Genomic DNA, 20,961 nt, shown 5'->3' on the forward strand with positions numbered 1-20,961 from the left:
TATATGGGCCCTGATGACGTCACGCCCGACATGCACTGACAGCGCGACGGAGGAGGAGACCAGGGAGGGAGCCGGATCGCCAGCTGACAGCACAGTAAGTATTTTCTTCTTTTTTCAGGGTTTTCCTTTTTTTCCTGCCTCCGGAGGGCCCCCCTGGGCTGCAGGGCCCCCGGGCACCTGCCCAGCGTGCCCAATGGGAAAGACGGCCCTGCCAGGGGCAGGCTGGGCTGGGGGCAATCTGCTCCCCGGCACAGTCCCATAGTGGGCTACCTTGTACTTGGTCACCTGCATTATTTTTTCCTTTAAAATGTTCATAATAGACTGCTGAGCCGAGTCTTGTCCCCCGAGCTAAAATTTGCCCGCCCTCCCCTGATCTCCACTAGGTTATGGTAAGATAAACATTCAAATAAAAAATGTTGGGCCAAAGATCTAAAACATAACGAATTCAGTGGTTTTATTACCATTCATGCTCTGATAATCTGTCCTCAACAACAGCCTTGGATGTATAGAAATGGGTGTGCTGCGATTCACTATTGGGTTGTGCTTTAATGCATATGAAGCTGTAAATTATGTGTCAAGTAGGTACTCAAAGTCTTCTATGAGGAGAGAAATATCTCCTATACAGAAAGGTAATCATTAACGTATTTTAAACTCCTTTCTGGCAGCTAATGAGTTACAATAAATCCAACCTACATAATTATAAAGACAGCATGAGAGTAATAAAATGCTTAGGCAATTCAAAATGAGCAAATAAACAGTTCAGTAAACATTCAACCAGCGTGAAGTGACAGAACTTTTGTGCTTTTTGAACACAGCGACTGTCTCGTGAAATAAATGATCTATTTAGCGGCTTTTGCAAAATGCTATCTCTTTAAAGCTCAGCTTGACACATCCTTAATACAGAAATTACTATGTGAGGAATTTAGGGAAGTTAGGATCATTTCTGACTGAGTCAGCGGGATACTCGGCTCATGATTAATGCCCTGTATCAGCAAAGGATTATTGAAAGTCTTTGATGACAGGCCTGTGCTGCTCTACTGGCTTCAGATGGTATAAAGTTCAACAGCTAAAATTTTAAATAATACCACTCTGTCACTTCATATTATAAGTGCTGAAAAAGCAAAGAAAAAAAAAATACACTGCACTCAAGCAAAAGAACAGAAAAAGTAATTAAAATTCGAAATATTATTAAGTTATTTTAGGAAGTTACAATGTAACAATTTGGGAATACAAAAGAGACATTTACTCAGTGCTGTACCGTTCAGCAGCAATCATCATTTATTTATATAGCGCCACTAATTCCGCAGTGCTGTACAGAGAACTCACTCACATCAGTCCCTGCCCCAGTGGAGCTTACAGTCTAAATTTTCTAATATACCGGTAGATACACACTCACACACAGACACAGACAGAGAGGGAGAGACTTGGGTCAATTGTGATAGCAGCCAATTAACCTACCAGTATGTTTTTGGATTGTGGGAGGAAACCGGAGCACCCGGAGGAAACCCACGCAAACACAGGGAGAACATACAAACTCCACACAGATAAGGCCATGGTCGGGAATCGAACTCATGACCCCAGTGCTGTGAGGCAGAAGTGCTAACCACTAGGCCACTGTGCTGCCCCAGTAACAAGTGTACTCATCAATAGTTCATCAATATTTAATTACATAACGTCAGCAAATTCAGTAGTGCTTTACAACTGGGAATACACAAAGTAATAAAACAATACTGGATAATACAGACAGAGAGGTCTGTATTATTGCAAGTTTACAATCTATAGAACAATGGGAGTCAGATACATGAGGTCAAGTTTCACATGTTGTATATTGGTCCTGCCAAAATACCAACTTAAAAAGTTCCTAGTGGGCCATATGAGCCAGTCACACAGCAATCACCAAGCGCTATCTACCTTAACGTGAACATAGGAATATGGAAGTGGGGTGTTGCCTTTGGGGATTTGAATGGTCTCCCTACCATTCAGATAATATAGATACAGATCCCTGGCGCTCCATCACTAAGTAATGTGAAACAGGTTCTCTAAATATTTAATAATCACAAACTTTATATAGTGAAATATTAAAAGGGATAGCATATGCTCCTCTGGCCAGAGTATAACAACATAGCAAATACAAGTAGTAAACAGTAAAAACTCACAGGTAGAAAATGCCACATGGATCATATAATAGTTTGGGTAAAGAGTCCAATCTCTCACTTATTACATGGTAAAGTGCAGTCCAGTCCAGAGTAATCCTAGTATAGGGACATCTATTCGTAGTCACGTAGACAGGTGTATGACTGTCCCAATAGACGCCTGCACGATTCCAAAACGATCAGTCCCAATATGGGGAAAAAAAACTCAGTTTGTGGTCACATATGTCTTTGTTTCCTTCCAGGTGTTCCCGTGATCCTCCTAGCAGCCCCCTGGATAGGGAGAGGTGAGCAGTCTATAGACGGACTTAGCCGCTGTAAAATGAGTGCTTGCTAGTGCATGTTTAGCTGATCCTTGGGTGCTCCCAGCTGTAGTAGTCTCCTTCTGTAGCCTCTTCTGTCCTGCTTGATGGGCAAATCTCCTGCAGCTGCAGTATAATGATGAATGTCGTTTGGGGAGTCACTATCGGATATTGTAGTGAAATGGTTGTTGGTATGGGTAATACGTAGAGTATCAAACATGTTGTTGTATCTCAACAATAGAGGCTTCCTCAGGGATAAGTGAATAAGGATCTCCAGTAAGCGTTGCAGATTTAAATATCCCTCCTTCCAGTCCCTGATTGGTTGCTTGCTGGATATGGGAGGTGCTGATCTGTGTAAAGATCTGATTGGTGCCAATACAGCTAGTGGTTCTGTTGCTCCGTAACCACCATAAACACAGTGAAGTTGGCATGTACAATATACAAAAGCTTTCTATTGGTAATAGTTCTCCAATAGGGGCATCCCGTTATAAGTATGTACTGCCCAAAGCGGAAGTGTATGCAATAACATTCCATAGTCAAAGAAGATTGTTAATATTCTTCTGGAAATGACAGCCCTCTAAGTGTACATACTATATTGGGAATAAGAGGTAGTTGTGGTAAAAATACAACCTATAAGCAGACTTCTTGTACAGAAAAAGAAGCAGATGTAGTTGAAGGTATGCGGCGGTACCCTGTAATGATGGAATAATATCTCTATGAAGAATGGTAATCCTAGGTGATGAGGATGGGGTTCAGCTTTCAAGGAAGCTCCCTAGGTCAAAGTCTAAGTTTAGATCGTATATCCATCTCGCCTCTTCCCTTGAAATTTTAGCTGTAAAATTTCTGCCCCTTCAAGTTTTAATACCCAGATACTTCAGTGAGGTGAAGTCACTGTTGTGGTATTGCATAAAATGCACTGATACACTATGGTTTTCCACTTTGTTTTTAATGTCACACAGCAATGTTGGTCAGACGTTCAGAGGGTTGTAGTCTCATGTGAACTGAACTAAAGGGTGGTAATAGGGAAACCAGGGAGGCTAAGGAATATTATAAGCTTGCCTGAAGAGATGGGTTTTCAAAGAACACTTGAAGATTTGAAGATAAGAGGAAAGTCTTATTGTACGAGGGAGGGAATTCCACAAAGTAGGTGCAGCCCGACGAAAGTCCCGTAATGGGAGAATGTAATGAGACTGTAAGAGAGACGAAGATTATGTGCAGAACGGAGGTGTCGAGTTGGGAGATATTTTGAGACAAATGAGGAGATGTATGTTGGTGCAATTTTGTTGATGGCCTTGCATGTTAGAAGTGTTTTTTACTGGATTATGTAAAAAACAGGAAACCAATGTAGAGAATGACAGAATGGCTCAGCAGAGGAAGAACGATTTGCAAGGAAAATCAATCTGAACACATTATATACGGGTCTCGTCTAACGCTCTTTCTGAGGGCTGCGACCTGTGGGGCAGTGACTGCAAAACCCATACCTCCTTGCGGGGGTTCCTGGTGAAGACAACCTGTCCAGTTAGACTACGCGCCTCAGGATAGAGTAGTGCCAAGTTAGGCAGATCTGGGTATACTATATTTCTGCATCTGACCGTGACAAGGAGACAGGGATCTCCCCATGAATAAGATCAAGAAGACAGTAGGTAGAGTAGGGAGTAGAAAGAGAAGAAGACAGTATATACCTCATCTTCATTTGTGGGATAAAATGAAGAGAGGGTGTCAGAGGGTGCTGGGAAGGAATTGAGCTGATTGCCTGTCAAAGAAGAAGATATAATTTCTAGTCTGAGCTTATCGATCTTGTCCTTGACAAAGGAAGCGAGATCCTGGGCACTGATAGTAGTTGGAGGGTTTGTGGTTGAGCAGAGATAAAAGATTGGAAGTATGTTTGTTTAGCAGTTTCCAGAGAATTTTGATAGGAGTGGAAGATAGCAGTATATGTGAGGAAATCATTAGAGATTTACGCCAGCGACATTCGGCTTTACGTAAAAGTTTTTGTAGATTTCATGTTACTTTAGTGTACCATGGCTAACATTGAAGTCGACGTGAAGTATATTTGCTGAAGCTACTTGATCAAAGGCTGTTGCTAGGAATTGGTGAAAATGAGGTACTGCCATATCAGGGGAGAAGAATGTAGAGATAGGGGAGAGAAGGTATTGGGGAGAGGTGGAAAACTGTTGAAAATAAATAGAGTTAATATTCCTGCAGGTGTGAGAAGGCTTGGGAGAGTTTCACAGCAGAGGTTGAAGAACTGGAGGCGAGTGTGTAGCTGATTAGATGATGATCTGAGAGGGGGAAAGGAGTATTAAGGTAATCAGAAACTGAGTATAGCCTAGAGAAAACCTCAAACATCGGTAACTCACACAAGGTAGACTGCTTTTTTTTTTGGTTTCTGCAGGTACAAGCTCTTCCTGTATTGGCCATATATATATCACGTTAAGGGTTTTGTTTGATGCCAGTGTGGCCTCGTCTCTGACTGACAGTGGACTTAAACATACCGTCTCTATGGTTTTAAGAATAAGGTGCAGACTGGAGTCTTTCCTGCCATAAGTTAGTATATATTAAGACATACTTTGTATTGCTGCATGTGACTGCCGTTTTTAATCACAAACAAATGAGTGAGTATCAGACTCTAATTTCCTTGTGTCTGTAGTTACAAGCTTTACAATGAAAGGATTAAACAGCTGATCCTAGAAACTGTCTCTTAGGGGCGTATTCAATTGTTCCTCCGGCCGCTGGAAAAACGAGCTCTCTAAAACTATTACCGTTTATACTGTAATATTGCGTGCAAAAACCGTTAATACGGTAGTTTACTCGCTGAATTTCATCTCGCAGCTCAGGGAGCTGCGAGATGAAATTCAGCGAGTAATTACCGTATAAATGGTAATAGTTTTAGAGCGCTCGTTTTTCCGGCGGCCGGAGGAACAATTGAATATGCCCCATAATATTTAATATCTACTAACTTATGATATGCTCCAGGATCTATGAAATAATAAACTGAGGAGACCAATGATTTTATCTGGACTGAGTCAATTTAGAGGTACAGGGCCTACGCCCCTGTTAGGTGCCATCGGTGTCGGATTAATTGGTTTTCATATGAATTGGGAAATAAATTATAAGTCTAATGTAATTTGTATGTTTATTGGGAAGAAATCCATATGAACTCAAGATTCTTTTTATTTAAGATCATTATATATTTATTGTACTATTATATATTTGGGAAAATATAGATAATTATTTGACTGAAATCTTTGCAGCTTCTGTGTTCTGCCCTCTATGACTCAGATATGTATACACTGGACCTAACAGAGCGCTATTTGAATTAATTAATTTTTGGAGTTTTTGTGGTGAAGGAGATTAATTGGTGATCTTCTCTCTTACAGTAACCTGGGGCTATTTATTTCTAAATTTTCATGAATTTCCATTAATGAATTGTTTGTGGAGCTGTGTTTAAAATCTCTATATATCTACATTTTACCCAATCTGCGCCTGAGTGAATGTGTTTTATTTTTGTTGAGGTTGCCATAGATTGAAAAATGGGCAGACTAGATGGGCCAAGTGGTTCTTATCTGTTGTCAAATTCTATGTTACTATGTTAAGCAAAGAACAGAATCTCTCAAAGCTCTTCTTTAAAAATGAAAGACAATTTGTAATCACTTACTTACTGGTGCAAAATTATCTCCATAATCCATCATTTCAGTGATTTAAACATGTTATTGCATAACAAAATCTATTTAATTGTGTACAGACAAATACATCAAATACATTTGTGAGTTAATCATTAAGCATCAGCTAGTTCTAAAACTGCTGTCACTCCACCAAGCCGGCACCTTTTTTTGATAAAGAAGCCAGGTGGCGAGTAATGGCAACACTGGTAGGACTCGCATGTCAGTCATCAGACAGGAATCAACTTTCAACTATATACTCTCTGCCAATGTCAATACTGTTTATATACTATATATAGCCACTGCCGAATGAAGTTATTACTTTTCATGATATTAAAAGATATTTCAAAAATTTGTAATCACTTACTTACTGGTGCAAAATTATGTCCATAATCCATCGGTTCAGTGATTTAAACATGTTATTGCATAACAAAATCTATTTAATTGTATACACAGTCCTTGCACAGTCCTTGCACTTTAATATATAATAATCAAGCCGAAAAATGGAGCTGGAAGCGGGTGTGACACAGAGAAACAATGGGGGCAGAGGCAGCAAAATTGGAGTTAGATGGAAGAACAACAGGTAGGATTTAAAAGGCATTTATAGCTTTGTAGGTTAGTGTAGAGCCCTACTGGGCGTGCCGATCCATAGGTGGGGAGCAGCCTTAGAGGTGGGGGTGAGATATGATGATCAGTGGGGAGCTGAGTTGCCATTCATTGGCAGAGTGGAGAGGGTGGGAGGGAATATGGAACGGAATGAGATCAGAGATGTAGGGGCGAGGAGTGTATGAGGGCTTTGTAGTCGAGACTGAGAAGTTTGAATTGGATTTTGCAGGGAACGGGGAGCTAATGTAGAGATTGACAGAGGAATCTTGCTGTGGCATTGAGGATGAATTGATGTGGGGAGACATGGGTGAGAGAGAGGACAGAGAAGATTGCATTAGTTGAGGCGGGAGATAATGAGAGAGTTGATGAGAGTTTTGGTAGCCTCAGGGGCGAGAAAGAGTAAGTTCCTCCTATGAACACACTGAGCAGTATTAGTAAATAACCATAATTCACTGCTCTTCCTAGATGACTCCTAGGTGCCCGGAGAAGCACACTGTGCACCAAATGTAAACATCATATAGTCCAACCTTTTGGCACTTTAGGACCTTATCCCATAAATACTGCTATGTTTAGCCTTATTCAGGGCTTAAATTAATCTTGAGAGTGTGTGGTTTCAATACATGCCACTTTTTTGTGTGTAACGCTTTTTATTACAATTTTTCTCCACCCAAATGAAACCTGAAGACACAGAATGGGTCCCATTAAAAGTATAAGACAAGACTAGAAGAACACCAGCTCTCAGCCTGGGCAAATTTCTGTCCCTCTGCAAATGCCGCCATCTTGTTCCGCAAACCTATGCGCTTTTAACACAGACCTAAAAGTACTATTTACAAATTAAAGGCACATAGCTGATGTGCAGCAAAGGTTTTGTCCATCATAACTGATCACCACTGTATTCTGTGAGGGTCGTTATGCTGTATAACATAACAGCAAGCAGCACTGTTCCATTGGATTCTATGGATAATAATGTATGCAGTTTGTTATAGAGACAGAGGTTTCTCTTTGCAGAATGACATATGCACAATTGTTTCACTGAATATTTCACTGAAAATAAACCCAATTTATAAACAAGCTGTATTTTCCTTTAAACTGTTAATATTTACTTGATTTTGAACCCTTCTCTCGCTTATCATTCTCATAAATGTCCCAAGCAGCTATTGCCAACAACAGCAGGGGAGTTTCAGTGAGCTCTGAGCTATTGGTGCCACTCCTAATGCAAATGTCACAGAACCTGCTGTGTTATCTACGCAAAAGCAAGTTGAGCGTCCATTGGCTGTGTCGAGAGATCCAGAATCACTCGGCCCCTTCAGAAAACCATTATGCATGGGTAAAAAATCATGACAAGAAATGTAAATATGGAAAAACACTGCTGATTTTAACTAACTTCATTGTGGTGGACATACTCATGTAAATCTAAAATTCATACTCATTATTTTTTGTATTTAAGAATACTGAGCGCATGTAGGCTGTTGTGAGTTAATTATATTACCAGAACTCTTATTGCTTTTTACAAAAATTACTAATGCAAGACTAGGGAGATTACAGAAACAGCAAAAGACGTGGCAAGATATACTGTAGTAATTAACAGTTTTTCTGGACACGAAACAGAATATCATAAAGCCTAAGGAAGACTGCATGATACTGGAACATTTTAGTGTTTAATTACTTTTAGTGTTTATTTAATTACTTTCAAAATACAAAGAAAACAATTAAAAGGAGAAAAGAATGAAAGACAATTACTAAGTGCATAGAGGGGAGTAAAATCTCAGACATCTATGCTGCTCTCAGCCTGGTTGAGGGTCCTTCATATAACAATTGCCTTATTGGACAGAGCTATTAAGACATAGAACTGCATAAAAAGATACGGCTTCCAGAGTGGGCTCAGAGTAACCCCTCAGCTATTTGCCAAATGTTTCTTGGGTGAACTACTTGGCATGGTTTTACATATAATTAACTACTGCAATAATACAGAGAGAAATAGATTGCTGGAGAAAGGTCAAACAGAAAAAGGGAGACAAGAAGAAGATAGTGTAGAGCATGGAGTCCCAGAAACACGCCAAGATCATCAGCAGCAGCAGCTATTTATAAGATTGCTTGCAAACAACAAAGACACATACCCAGATTCCATTTATCTTCATAAGAGTCTGAAGAGGATGTAATATCTCTAACAAATTCTAGGAACAGAAGATGAAGAGAAACAGAACAGCAACACCCTGGATAACTGTAGCATATTAGAGAGCAGCACTGTAACAAATGTGCAGTAATAATGGATTAAAATCATGAAAACAGACAAAGGTCAAATCATCACCAGTCCAACCAGAAGACCTCATTGGGCGGGCATTGAAAAAGCAAGTAGTTTTGTCATCCTGGAGCCGCAACTTATACAGGAACATACCTTATGTGAATGACTTCTATCTGATATGTATACAGGGTTTTGTAAAGGTACACCCCAGTTTCTGAAGTTTTCGGGAGTAATCAGGAAACTGATTTTTATTTTTAATCTCAATAGGCCTGTCCAGCTTATACCATCAAACACAGGTCCAGCATTGCAGAGGAATGGAAGCTGTTAATCTCCTTAATAGCAGTCACTCAGGTCCCTGCCTCCACAATCTGGCATCTCAGCTTTTTAATGTCTTATCTCAGATGACCAACATCCATGGAGAGGCAGTCATTTTAGCCCTCGGGTACCCAACTATCATGAGCCCTCGGGTACCCTAGTCTCACTAGACCTCCGATACCCCCAGTCTCACGGGGCCTCCGATACCCCAGTCTCACGGGGCCTCCGATACCCCAGTCTCACGGGGCCTCCGATACCCCAGTCTCACGGGGCCTCCGAAACCCCAGTCTCACTGGGCCTCCGAAACCCCAGTCTCACTGGGCCTCCGAAACCCTAGTCTCACTGGGCCTCCGAAACCCCAGTCTCACTGGGCCTCCGATACCCCAGTCTCACTGGGCCTCCGATACCCCAGTCTCACTGGGCCTCCGATACCCCAGTCTCACTGGGCCTCCGATACCCCAGTCTCACTGGGCCTCCGATACCCCAGTCTCACTGGGCCTCCGATACCCCAGTCTCACTGGGCCTCCGATACCCTAGAATCACTAAGCCTCCGGTACCCTAGAATCACTAGGCCTCCGGTAACCTAGAATCACTAGGCCTTTGGTACCTTAGAATCACTAGGCCTCTGGTACCCTGGAATCACTAGGCATCTGGTACCCTAGAATCACTAGGCCTCTGGTATCCTAGAATCACTAGGCCTCTGGTATCCTAGAATCACTAGGCCTTTGGTACCTTAGAATCACTAGGCATCTGGTACCCTGGAATCACTAGGCCTCTGGTACCCTAGAATCACTAGGCCTATCTGATATGTATACAGGGTTTTGTAAAGGTACACCCCAGTTTCTGAAGTTTTCGGGAGTAATCAGGAAACTGATTTTTATTTTTAATCTCAATAGGCCTGTCCAGCTTATACCATCAAACACAGGTCCAGCATTGCAGAGGAATGGAAGCTGTTAATCTCCTTAATAGCAGTCACTCAGGTCCCTGCCTCCACAATCTGGCATCTCAGCTTTTTAATGTCTTATCTCAGATGACCAACATCCATGGAGAGGCAGTCATTTTAGCCCTCGGGTACCCAACTATCATGAGCCCTCGGGTACCCTAGTCTCACTAGACCTCCGATACCCCAGTCTCACTAAGCCTTCAGTACCCTAGAATCACTAGGCCTCCGATACCCCAGTCTCACTAGGCCTCCAGTACCCTAGAATCACTAGGCCTCCGATATCCCAGTCTCACTAGGCCTCCAGTACACTAGAATCACTAGGCCTCCGATACTCCAGTCTCACTAGGCCTCCGATACACCAGTCTCACTGGGCCTTCAGTACCCCAGTCTCACTGGGCCTCCGATACCCCAGTCTCACTGGGCCTCCGATACCCCAGTCTCACTGGGCCTCCGATACCCCAGTCTCACTGGGCCTCCGATACCCCAGTCTCACTAGGCCTCAGGTAACCTAAAATCACTAGGCCTCCGGTAACCTAGAATCACTAGGCCTCCGGTAACCTAGAATCACTAGGCCTCCGGTAACCTAGAATCACTAGGCCTCCGGTAACCTAGAATCACTAGGCCTCCGGTAACCTAGAATCACTAGGCCTCCGGTAACCTAGAATCACTAGGCCTTTGGTACCTTAGAATCACTAGGCCTCTGGTACCCTGGAATCACTAGGCATCTGGTACCCTAGAATCACTAGGCCTCTGGTATCCTAGAATCACTAGGCCTCTGGTATCCTAGAATCACTAGGCCTTTGGTACCTTAGAATCACTAGGCCTCTGGTACCCTGGAATCACTAGGCCTCTGGTACCCTAGAATCACTAGGCCTCTGGTATCCTAGAATCACTAGGCCTCTGGTATCCTAGAATCACTAGGCCTCTGGTATCCTAGAATCACTAGGCCTTTGGTACCTTAGAATCACTAGGCCTCTGGTACCCTGGAATCAGTAGGCTTCTAGTACCCTAGTCTCAATAGCCCTGGGGTACCCTATAGTATCACTAGGCATCTGGTACTCTAGTATAACTAGGCCTCTGGTATCCTAAGACTAGAATATGTCACTGCAGAAAGAGAAAGAAGGAATGACTGCAGTGTCCTGCTACAACTTCCCAGGAATGTAATTGTGCCATGGAAAAACCCCTACTCCAAATACTGCTGAACTACATGTCTCCGAGTAGATGCAGTTCAGTAAACAGCTGGCAAATTAGTTCCTCCTGAGCAGAACATGACAATATAAGGACATAAAAATCATCCCATCCATCCTATTGTAAACAATGTGAGAAGTAGGTTACATAAAAAAGTGAAAGATTATTAAAATAAAGCTCTCTATGGAAGACTATATTAGAACAACAACATAAGTTTGGTTATTTTGACTGAAATATAAGAGGCTAATTTGATGGGTCCGAAGGGATTCTGAAGTACAAATGTGCAGCAAAACTAATACACGGTATAATTAAACAACAGACAGAAAAAATAATCAGAGAGTAAAGTACATTTGGAACTATTAGCATTTGTCACACTAAAACCCTTGTACACCTTAATAGCAATATTGGTGTCAAGCAACAACAATATATGCACCAAATGGGGGTCAGTGGGCTAAAAATAATTTGCTGTTTTCAGTTTAAAAATAGAACTTTACCCAAAATTAACCCTTATGATTGACGTCACTAGCTTATGATAAAATGCCGAGTTTAAACATGCCTGGAGTGAACCACTCTTCAAGGTCCCCTTTGGATAGAGAGAACGACTTACCCCAGGTAAGTAACACTCTGGATTTTATCTTAAAACTCCATCCGATATTTAAGAGATCCTGTTGCCATGTTGCGAATGCCCATATTTCTGAATACATTGCACAGTGCTATAAAGGCAAACAAAAAAAAGGTTTGCCTGTGTCCCCATTTGCCCCAGGATGGTACTTGAAAAATAGCCCAGCACTGCTCCCTACTAAAGATGCATAACGTGCTATATCCTCTCCTGGGCGGCTTCCTCATATGCCACAGCAGCCCTGCCTGCCAACATGGCGGGAGCTGTATGAGGACGCTGCACGTGCGAGCATAGAGTGACTGTCTGGGCCATTCATATTCTATAAAGAAAGTAAGTTATTCAGTCCCAAACAATCTGTTCTACACCTAGATGCCACAATATCATGTATTCTGCTGAATACGCGGTTACACATCCTGCTACATTAAGAGTGACGACAGATTTATTTTATTTTAATAGAAACTCACATTTATAAGCAAACTAATTCATTTTTCACCAAATTCAAGAAAAGATTAATCTTTGCTCATAATAATTACCTCCAATATCGATCGCTGACTCACCATTGTATTCAATTAGACAATACCGAGATTAAGGATATGCTCAGTGCATCCAGGGACTTGCAGCTACATAAATCACTGGACTAAATTACCCCAGTTTGTAAAGCAACTAATTTCAATGTCAAATATAAAGTGTGTAACAAAAAGAACACTGTGGTCTGGCTCAGAGGATGCAGCATATCTACAGTGACATCTACTGGCTAAATGTCTGTTCAGTAAAGAGAACATTTTCTACGTAGATGTACTCCTCAATTTTGTACAATGTGACTATGAAATGGAAATAAACAGATACAAAATGATTATTTTGATGTGCCGAGGACTGCACTTCTATGCCTTTCTCTGAATGTGGCACAAGATTATTTACAAGCACCAAAAATAATTCATAAATTGCTCACTAAGTGTTGCACATTTTCTGTAAAATCTACATCCCAACAATAAATAGAATTTACAATAATAAAGTACTATGTTACTGTAAAGTTCATTTTGATCCTTCTTCCATGTTAGCAATTGTCAAAACTGTACAGCTGAAGCAAATGGCTTTAAAAAGCCAATTTCACATTCACATGTAGGAATCATTTTCATTTTTGAGTTTAGTTCAATCCTAAAGACAATAGCCTTTACCTCAGGGATTAAACTAAATAATCAGAGGTCCCAGGAACCATGCACAGACAGTGATTATACAGAAATAAAGCTCACAAGCTCTCACGAGAAATATGCCATGTGAACCCGACAGCAAAACTCCAATTTACACCATATATTTTCACGTTCTGCCTGATTGAGATAAGGCATTACCACATTGGGATGGTTTATAATGCTCAGCCGCAGGTCTACAGAGGTTACTTGAAAGTCCACTAAAACCCATAAATTAAATATTTAGATATAAACTAAGTAGATAAAATATATCGTTCTGTGTTAACCTGAGTTTCTCATGCAGTTCCATTATAAAGTAAAGCAATAGGTCACTACTTATTACAGTCAGCTGGAGACACTCCCATATCTACAGGACATCATCCTAATAGGATTTGATACAGGTACAAAACTAAGACTGCAGTCAGTTGAGCTGCTGTGACATCCTTGCCTCTGCTTCTATGCATAAATCAACCAATCCACACAATGCATTTTTGCAAAGCAAGACTGCCAAGCTGTCACTCACAGTTTCCCTGCTTAGCTATTGAAACACATCAAATTTGCTGCAGGTCACAAAGAGAGAAAAGGTACCAGCCACATTCAGTTAGTTAGAACCCACACCCCTTACTTACTTCTTCAATATTTCATTAATATTTATATTGTTATGGGGGCGCTATCACCCACAACCACTAAGTAGACATATTTAGTGTACAAAGAAACAGTTGTGGTTATTTTTATTTTTTTTTTCTGGTGCACAGAACTTACATTTTTATTGATGTCAATAAAAATGTAGGTTTCAATTCTATCTCCCTGTGCACCAGAAATAAAACAACCACAACTGTGTACATTAAATCTGCAGATGAGAGATAGCATTATGGAAGCAGTCAGTTAAGTATAAAAGGTTATTTCATGTATATAATTCAGCCCAGTAATCCACAGCTATGTATTACTGTCAAATAAATGCTTTATTAATAAATGCTTTATTCGCTCTTTGTTTTTATTTTGCTCTTTAAACTGCATGGTCAATATATATTCATTGCAGTGTTCAAGCAGATGTTAGATGACGATGCCTGTGTAGGTAAATATATATTCATAACTGTATATGCACAAACCAATCGGCATAACTTTTAGAGGAAGGCAGCAGAGATGAAGAACTTTTTGCTATACCAATTTATAGAACATTATTCTGTGGCATTTCTCCAAATCAATCATTTAAAAATGTACAAGAATTTGACTTTCCACTACAAAATTAGCAGTAATAAATAAATGAGTGCCTGCATTATGTATCAGGGAACATGAGGACAGGAATTACACTAACGCATATAAAAACAAGTTAATATAAATAAGTCAGATTGTTTTTAGATCTAGTAAATATAAAATGAAACCGCATTAAAGTAGAATGAGATAACAGGTACAGTGTGTGCTACCAAACATTTCTGTGGAGAAGGAAGGTCTAAAGAAAGTAAAAAATGGTCTTTTTTTTTTTTTTTTTTTAAACATAAATAATTTTCAGAAAAACTAGCTAAAGTACCCGGCATTGCCAGGGTTTAAATCAGGTTATTAAGTTATCAATGAGTTGGATGCAACTGTCAACCTTTTAAATATAATTAGCAGCTTATTAGCTTTTTTCCAACACACCCCTGAGGTGGCTGCCCAGTGTTGTTTTAATTTTTATATTAAATGTCATCCAAATCCATCCAGTGGATGGTCCAGAACAGGCTCCCAGGGTCAAAGTTCTGCCCAGCGTAGACCAACGTGAGGTCTGACCGGGACCTCAACCCCCTGGTAAGTCTTCTGGGGTACCATTTTACCAGTCTGTGAAGTTTTCATCCAAATCCATCCAGTGGATGGCACAGAACAGGCTCGCCAGGTCAAAGTTCTGCCCAGCGTACACCAACGGGAGGTCCAACCGGGACCCTAACCCCCCCTAACACCTGGTCAGGATCCAACTGGACCACTTTGTGTCAGTTTCAACCCAATCAGTGCAGGGGTGTCCGAATGCATAACCAGACAGACAAACAAACAGACCAATGAATTTTATATATAAGATTGCAAGCAATCAACAGATTTATTGTTACTTAGGATTAGTAAACATCTACAGAACACGGACCAATGATGGAACTGATAAAAAAAAACAATGATGTGGCAGAATGACAAACGTGTTAGCGTAAATTATTTCGTCACTTTCCAATCGCTAAGAAAACATTACTTACTTTGGGGCCACCCTCCTCCAGTAGCGATCAATCCCATTCTTAAAATACAGGACGGCCAGCCACCTTACATTTACATCCAAGGAATGATTCGTGAAAATATTCTGCAGGCAAAATAAAAAAACAACACATTTAAGAAACTATATGCCAGTGTAAAGCAGACACAATTTTTGTTATAAACACAATTACTTTAGAATAAAATTAGATGATATTTGCAATTGCAAAATTTTAAAATCCATCCTCAAAGAATATGTATAGATTTATTATTAAGGATACAAACGTATAATAATTGACTTCCTAGGCATCTAAATTACTCAACTTGGTTCTGACAACATCACCAGCTCAATGTCCAAATGCACCGGCTATCTCTTCTAATATAATGAACTATATATAATCCTCTGTTCGACTCCACAAAATGAGAAACACTCAAGGGTGAGATTACCAGTCGTTTTTCTTACAAATTATTCAGGCAATTTGCAATGTATACAGTATTTAAATTATGAGCAACCTAGAGAACAAACGGGTTCCATAATGAAAAGTAAGAGGTTAAAGACCACTTGTCACTTCAAATTCTGCAGTAAATTAAGAATGATCATAGAAATCATCTATATGTTGTGTTAGGTATTTTTACAGCTCCCACCTAATCAGTAAGTAAATTAGGGGGCTTTTAGAAGTTGTGAGAAGTGATGAGGGACCAGTGTTCTCCCCAGCGCCATTTCCCGGGTGCACCACCCGACTGTTTTTACTTGCCACCCGGCTCTTGTAGCCCAACTGAGTCCTATTATAATAGAATAAACCATTGTTTCTCCTATTAGAACAGGCACTATGTGAGCACTGCTACCAGCAGTGTGTGTTAGACCACTGACCACCAGTCTGACCAGTCCTGGCAGGTGTGGGCAATCACCACCAACATTGTCCAATATTATTACAAAGTATTAAACTGCCCCCACCTGGCTACTTCTTAAGGCCACCCGGCTGGCAAAATATTCTGGGGAGAACTCTGGGGAAGGTCCACAGTCTACATCTGTACAGTAAACCTGTATTGGATACGAGACAGGGAAGGGCTCGTCTTCCTCCTAGTTCATAAAAACATTGAGCAAGCAACAGCCTAGTAACAGATCCCTTATTTCTGCTATTTGGCCGTATGGGTATGTGTGGTGAACCATTGTTATTTCAGGGAACACATGAAATGCCTGGGATAGCAATAGACAGCTGACAGCCAGAGGGTGACTGCACACACAGGATGAGAGGGGTGATCTTCAATGTCCAGTAATTAACCAAACCATTCTTTGATCGATTATTGGGCTTTCTTTGAACCACATACACAGCAATATCTACAACACTGCCGGTCATTCTTGTTTCTTTTCATTTACTTTTTGTGCTGTTTCTTTTAAAGAGCAGAAAACATTTTTTTAGGTCTAAGAAACTTCCCATGCACACACATTCTGAAAATGTTTCACATTGGGGCTGATGCAGAGTTGGCCGTAAAGTGTAAGGAACTTGCATGGAAAACAGCAGCCATGAGATGCATCCACCTCCGCATCAGCAGCATATGCGCCTGGTTTACTCATCAGAATTGCGCAAGCACAGGCGTATATATGCGTGCACCCACTTTCTGGGCATTTCACACAAAATACGCTACACACACTGGCTTATGTCCCACTCTGTATCTAATGATGCTTTGTGTCACATATATGCTTAGCGTAGTACACCCTGTTTAGTGTTAAAGTCTACTTTAACATCAATATTTAAGTGAAACTTAAGGATGTCATGCCCTACTTATAGCCATGTATTTATTCTCTGGCTGACAAAATTATTCTGACCTACTACCAGAAAATTTACTGATTGCTACCTACCATGATCACCATTTATTTATATAGCGCCACCAATTCCGCAGCGCTGTACAGAGAATATTTGTTATTCACATCTGTCCCTGCTCCGTTGGAGCTTGCTGTCTTAATTCCCTAACACCCACACAGTGTTAATTTTGTCAGCAACCAATTAACCTACTAGTATGTTCTTGCGGCGAAACCAGAGCATCTGGGGGAAACCCACGCAAACAAGGGGAGAACATACAAACGCCACTCTGAGTCGGGAATCAAACTCATGACCCCAGTGCTGTGAGGAAGAAGTGCTAACCACTAAGCCACCCATGGTAAAGAGCAAGAGGCACAAAAGTTAAGGATCCTCACTTTTAGTTGAAGAGATTTCCAAAGATCTTCAATGAAACATATGTGAATATATGTGAATATATGTGAATAAACAGCTATGGCATGATTGACCCAGGACATTTTGAAAACATTATTTAAAAATAAAAAAAACACAAAAGAATTTAAAAAACGATGGAACCAACCTTTCCATAAATAGCATAAAAAAACAGTTTAAAATGATTGATATACTGCAATATTAAAATGACTTCAAGCACGAACACAACGCTACAGCGACCTTGTCCGGCCCATTTCGTAATTTAATTTCCCAATGTAGTAGGTGTAGGTGCTACAGAAAGCACAGCTGCAAGTACACTGGTATAACATCAGTACATTTCTCTATACGCAATGACTTATTCCACAAACCATTAGGGATTTTAAAGCGTCAGATATGATGTGATATAGAGAAGCTGTCATATTTCTATATGATAAAGGCAAATTTGTCAGTGTTATTGAAAACCTGCCATCACAAAATGCATTTACAATGTAACTTATCAAAACCAGTCAGCCTCATCAAACTGATTCAATTTGTTTTATCTTGACATTTCACTCCTATAAAAAAAATTGCCAGGAACACAAAGAGTTTTTATTTTAAATAGAAGAAAACACCAATGAAATTCTGGAGATGCATTAGCGCACGTTCATATGAGACTGCACCACGACCAGAGACAGATGTAACAGCTGTGAAGCGCTGTGAGAGTAACTGGAAACTGCAGCTCAAATCACAAAGCGTTTATCAAAAAAAGCTGAAAAGTAGTAACTTTTACTTTCCAGTTTTGGATCAGGCAAATCAACTCGTTTGCAGTTTTAAAATGGGAATGGAGGAGAGGGTGCGAGTGCCAATTACAAGCAGCTTCTAATACATCTTCCCACTCAAACCTCCGGCTCCATCACACCGGTTTTAACCTGGGACCATGAGAACTGAGAAAAAAGCTGCATTTTGCATACCCTGGAGCTCTGGCCACGTTTAAGAGCACATTAGTAATATTTATCAATAGGTGGTAGTAGTGCAATGTTGCCTGTTTTAACTTAACAGGTTTATATTGTATTAGGTTTATTTTATGTATTATGAAAAAATAATTGTACCCCAAGTCTATGCACATACATAGGCATGGCCTTGACTATAACTCCCATAAAGACGATAATGATATTTTATTAATTATAATATACATATTAATCATATTAGTAGTAGTAATAATAATCATTCAGCATATATGCTAATTTTCTGTTGTTACATAGCAGAGCTTAGGTAGATAGAGGTCAATAAATCGCATACATATCACTCATCAAAATGCGTGGCACCTATCGATCTATAAACGATCACTTTAAGTGGGAAAAAAACAAGTTACAACATAATAAAATAAAACCAAACAAAACTCTGAAGGAGAGACTACAGACCAAGACTGTAAGGTTTTTTAGAAATACTTGAAACCACGTCAGGTTTAAGTCTGTCCCAAGACTGGGCAAGGAATGACCATAACCCCAACGCTGCCTGTTTTGTGGCTGTAAAGATGTAAGACATTTAATTATCGATAATGAGACTAATTCCCAAAATAGAGGCTGCAAAAGAGGAATACCAATGATATGGAGCATATAAGAGTATTTCTCTAATTCACAACTGTTACAACCCACAACAATGGGGCATCCTTCCACATTAAGAGAGATTATAGATTACAAAAACAAGACATCTTGTAAATCAAAATGACTGCTTAAAATGAGTCAGAAACATTCTCACTTACAGGGAACAATTACATGCATGTTAGCAATTGTCTCTGCAGTGATTGCATGGCTACATTTCCAGCATAACAAAACATAAGGAGCAGACAATTGCTATAATCAAAAGTAACAGTCAGACACTGCTTTCATTATAAGTGAATGTTCCAAACAGAGTATTAAAGATAATAGCTGTAACGCTTGCAATGTACACTTGCTGCTATTCATCACTATGTTTTATGTTAAACTGGTGCATCTTGTAGCTTTAAAGACACATATTCCATCCATGGCTGGATTATTATCGTCACATGAATGACAGACAGAAAGGTGTGCACGGCAGGGAAGCACTGGGGCACAGTGATTAGCATTGAAGCCTCACAACTATGGGTTCTATTCTGACCAGGGTCCGATCCGTGTGGAGGATGATTGTACCTTCTTCCCGGGTTACATGGGAAGATTAATTGGGTTCTGATAAAATTAAGCCCAGTGTTTGTGTAGTAAAGAATTTAGACAGGAAGCTCTACTGGGACAGACACTCTCTAAATCGCTGTGTAATATGCTGGCGCTATCATTTTATTGCTAAAATGCACCTAGTTGTCAATCAGGCGTAAACTGTCCATATCCTGCTTATTGATATCAGTCTATGCAGATTCTCCTATGAATCTGACTGGTTGGAAGCCTGCCCCAAACCACGAAGGAAGAGAGAAGACAAGGGGGTAAATGTATTAAACTGCGATTTCTGCAAATTGCCGATATTCAGCGACTTCGACAGCTAAATTTAAAACAGCAATGTATTTAATGGCAAGTCTTGCCCTTTAAGACATTGCTGTTTTAATTTTAGCTGTCAAAATTGCCAAATATCGTCCATTTTCAGAAATCGCAGTTTAATACATTTATCAGCAGCAGCAGCTATTTATATAGCGCCACTAATTTCGCAGAGCTGTACAGAGAACTTGTTCACATCAGTCCCTGCCCCATTGGAGCTCACAATCTAAATACCCTAACATACACACGCAGACCGAGAGGGACTAAGGGCAATTTAATAGCAGCCAATTAACCTACCAGTATGTTTTTTTTTTGGGAGGGAGGAAACCGGGGCCCCCGGTGGAAACCCACACAAACACGGAGAGAACATACAAACTCCACACAGATAAGGCCATGGTGGGGAATTGAACTCATGACCCTAGTGCTGTGAGGCAGAAGTGCTAACTACTAAGCCACTGTGCTGCCCACATTTACCACCAGGATTATTTTGGGTGTGCAAAGTAGAGCTGTGCTGGACTATGTTGTATAATGAAAACATTATTTCATACTCAAATCATTATTTAATTGCTCATAATACAGAGACTTCAGGGCTGGCCTACTTGCCATCTTGAGGGTCTCAAAAAAGTATTACACAGGCCCCCACAAACCACAGAGTCCTGGAAGAGCACTAGCGCATTTTAGAATCTATCCCACCCCGCTTACATCTCTCAAACACATACGATCTATAAGACTGTGCAGTTGCATCCAATCAAGAATCCTTTATTGTATAAAGAAGTGGATGTCTATTAAATCTAAAATATAAACAAGAACCATAAAGTGCCAACTGCTGCCTCTAGTGTCTCACTTATTAAACAGTTA

At 40.4% G+C, this 20,961-nt stretch overlaps 1 protein-coding gene across 2 annotated transcripts in view; it reads right to left on the bottom strand.

The window, feature by feature from the left end:
* The window catches only part of IPO11 (importin 11), a 336,682-nt gene that overhangs the window by 299,928 nt on the left and 15,793 nt on the right, over positions 1-20,961 (bottom strand). For both annotated transcript variants that reach the window (XM_075182983.1, XM_075182973.1), the window contains exon 3: positions 15,422-15,522. In XM_075182983.1, coding sequence (XP_075039084.1) covers positions 15,422-15,522 — 101 coding nt within the window. The remainder of the gene's footprint in view (positions 1-15,421; positions 15,523-20,961) is intronic.

The sequence above is a fragment of the Mixophyes fleayi genome, chromosome 1 (assembly GCF_038048845.1).
Source record: "Mixophyes fleayi isolate aMixFle1 chromosome 1, aMixFle1.hap1, whole genome shotgun sequence".
Lineage (NCBI taxonomy): Eukaryota > Metazoa > Chordata > Amphibia > Anura > Limnodynastidae > Mixophyes > Mixophyes fleayi.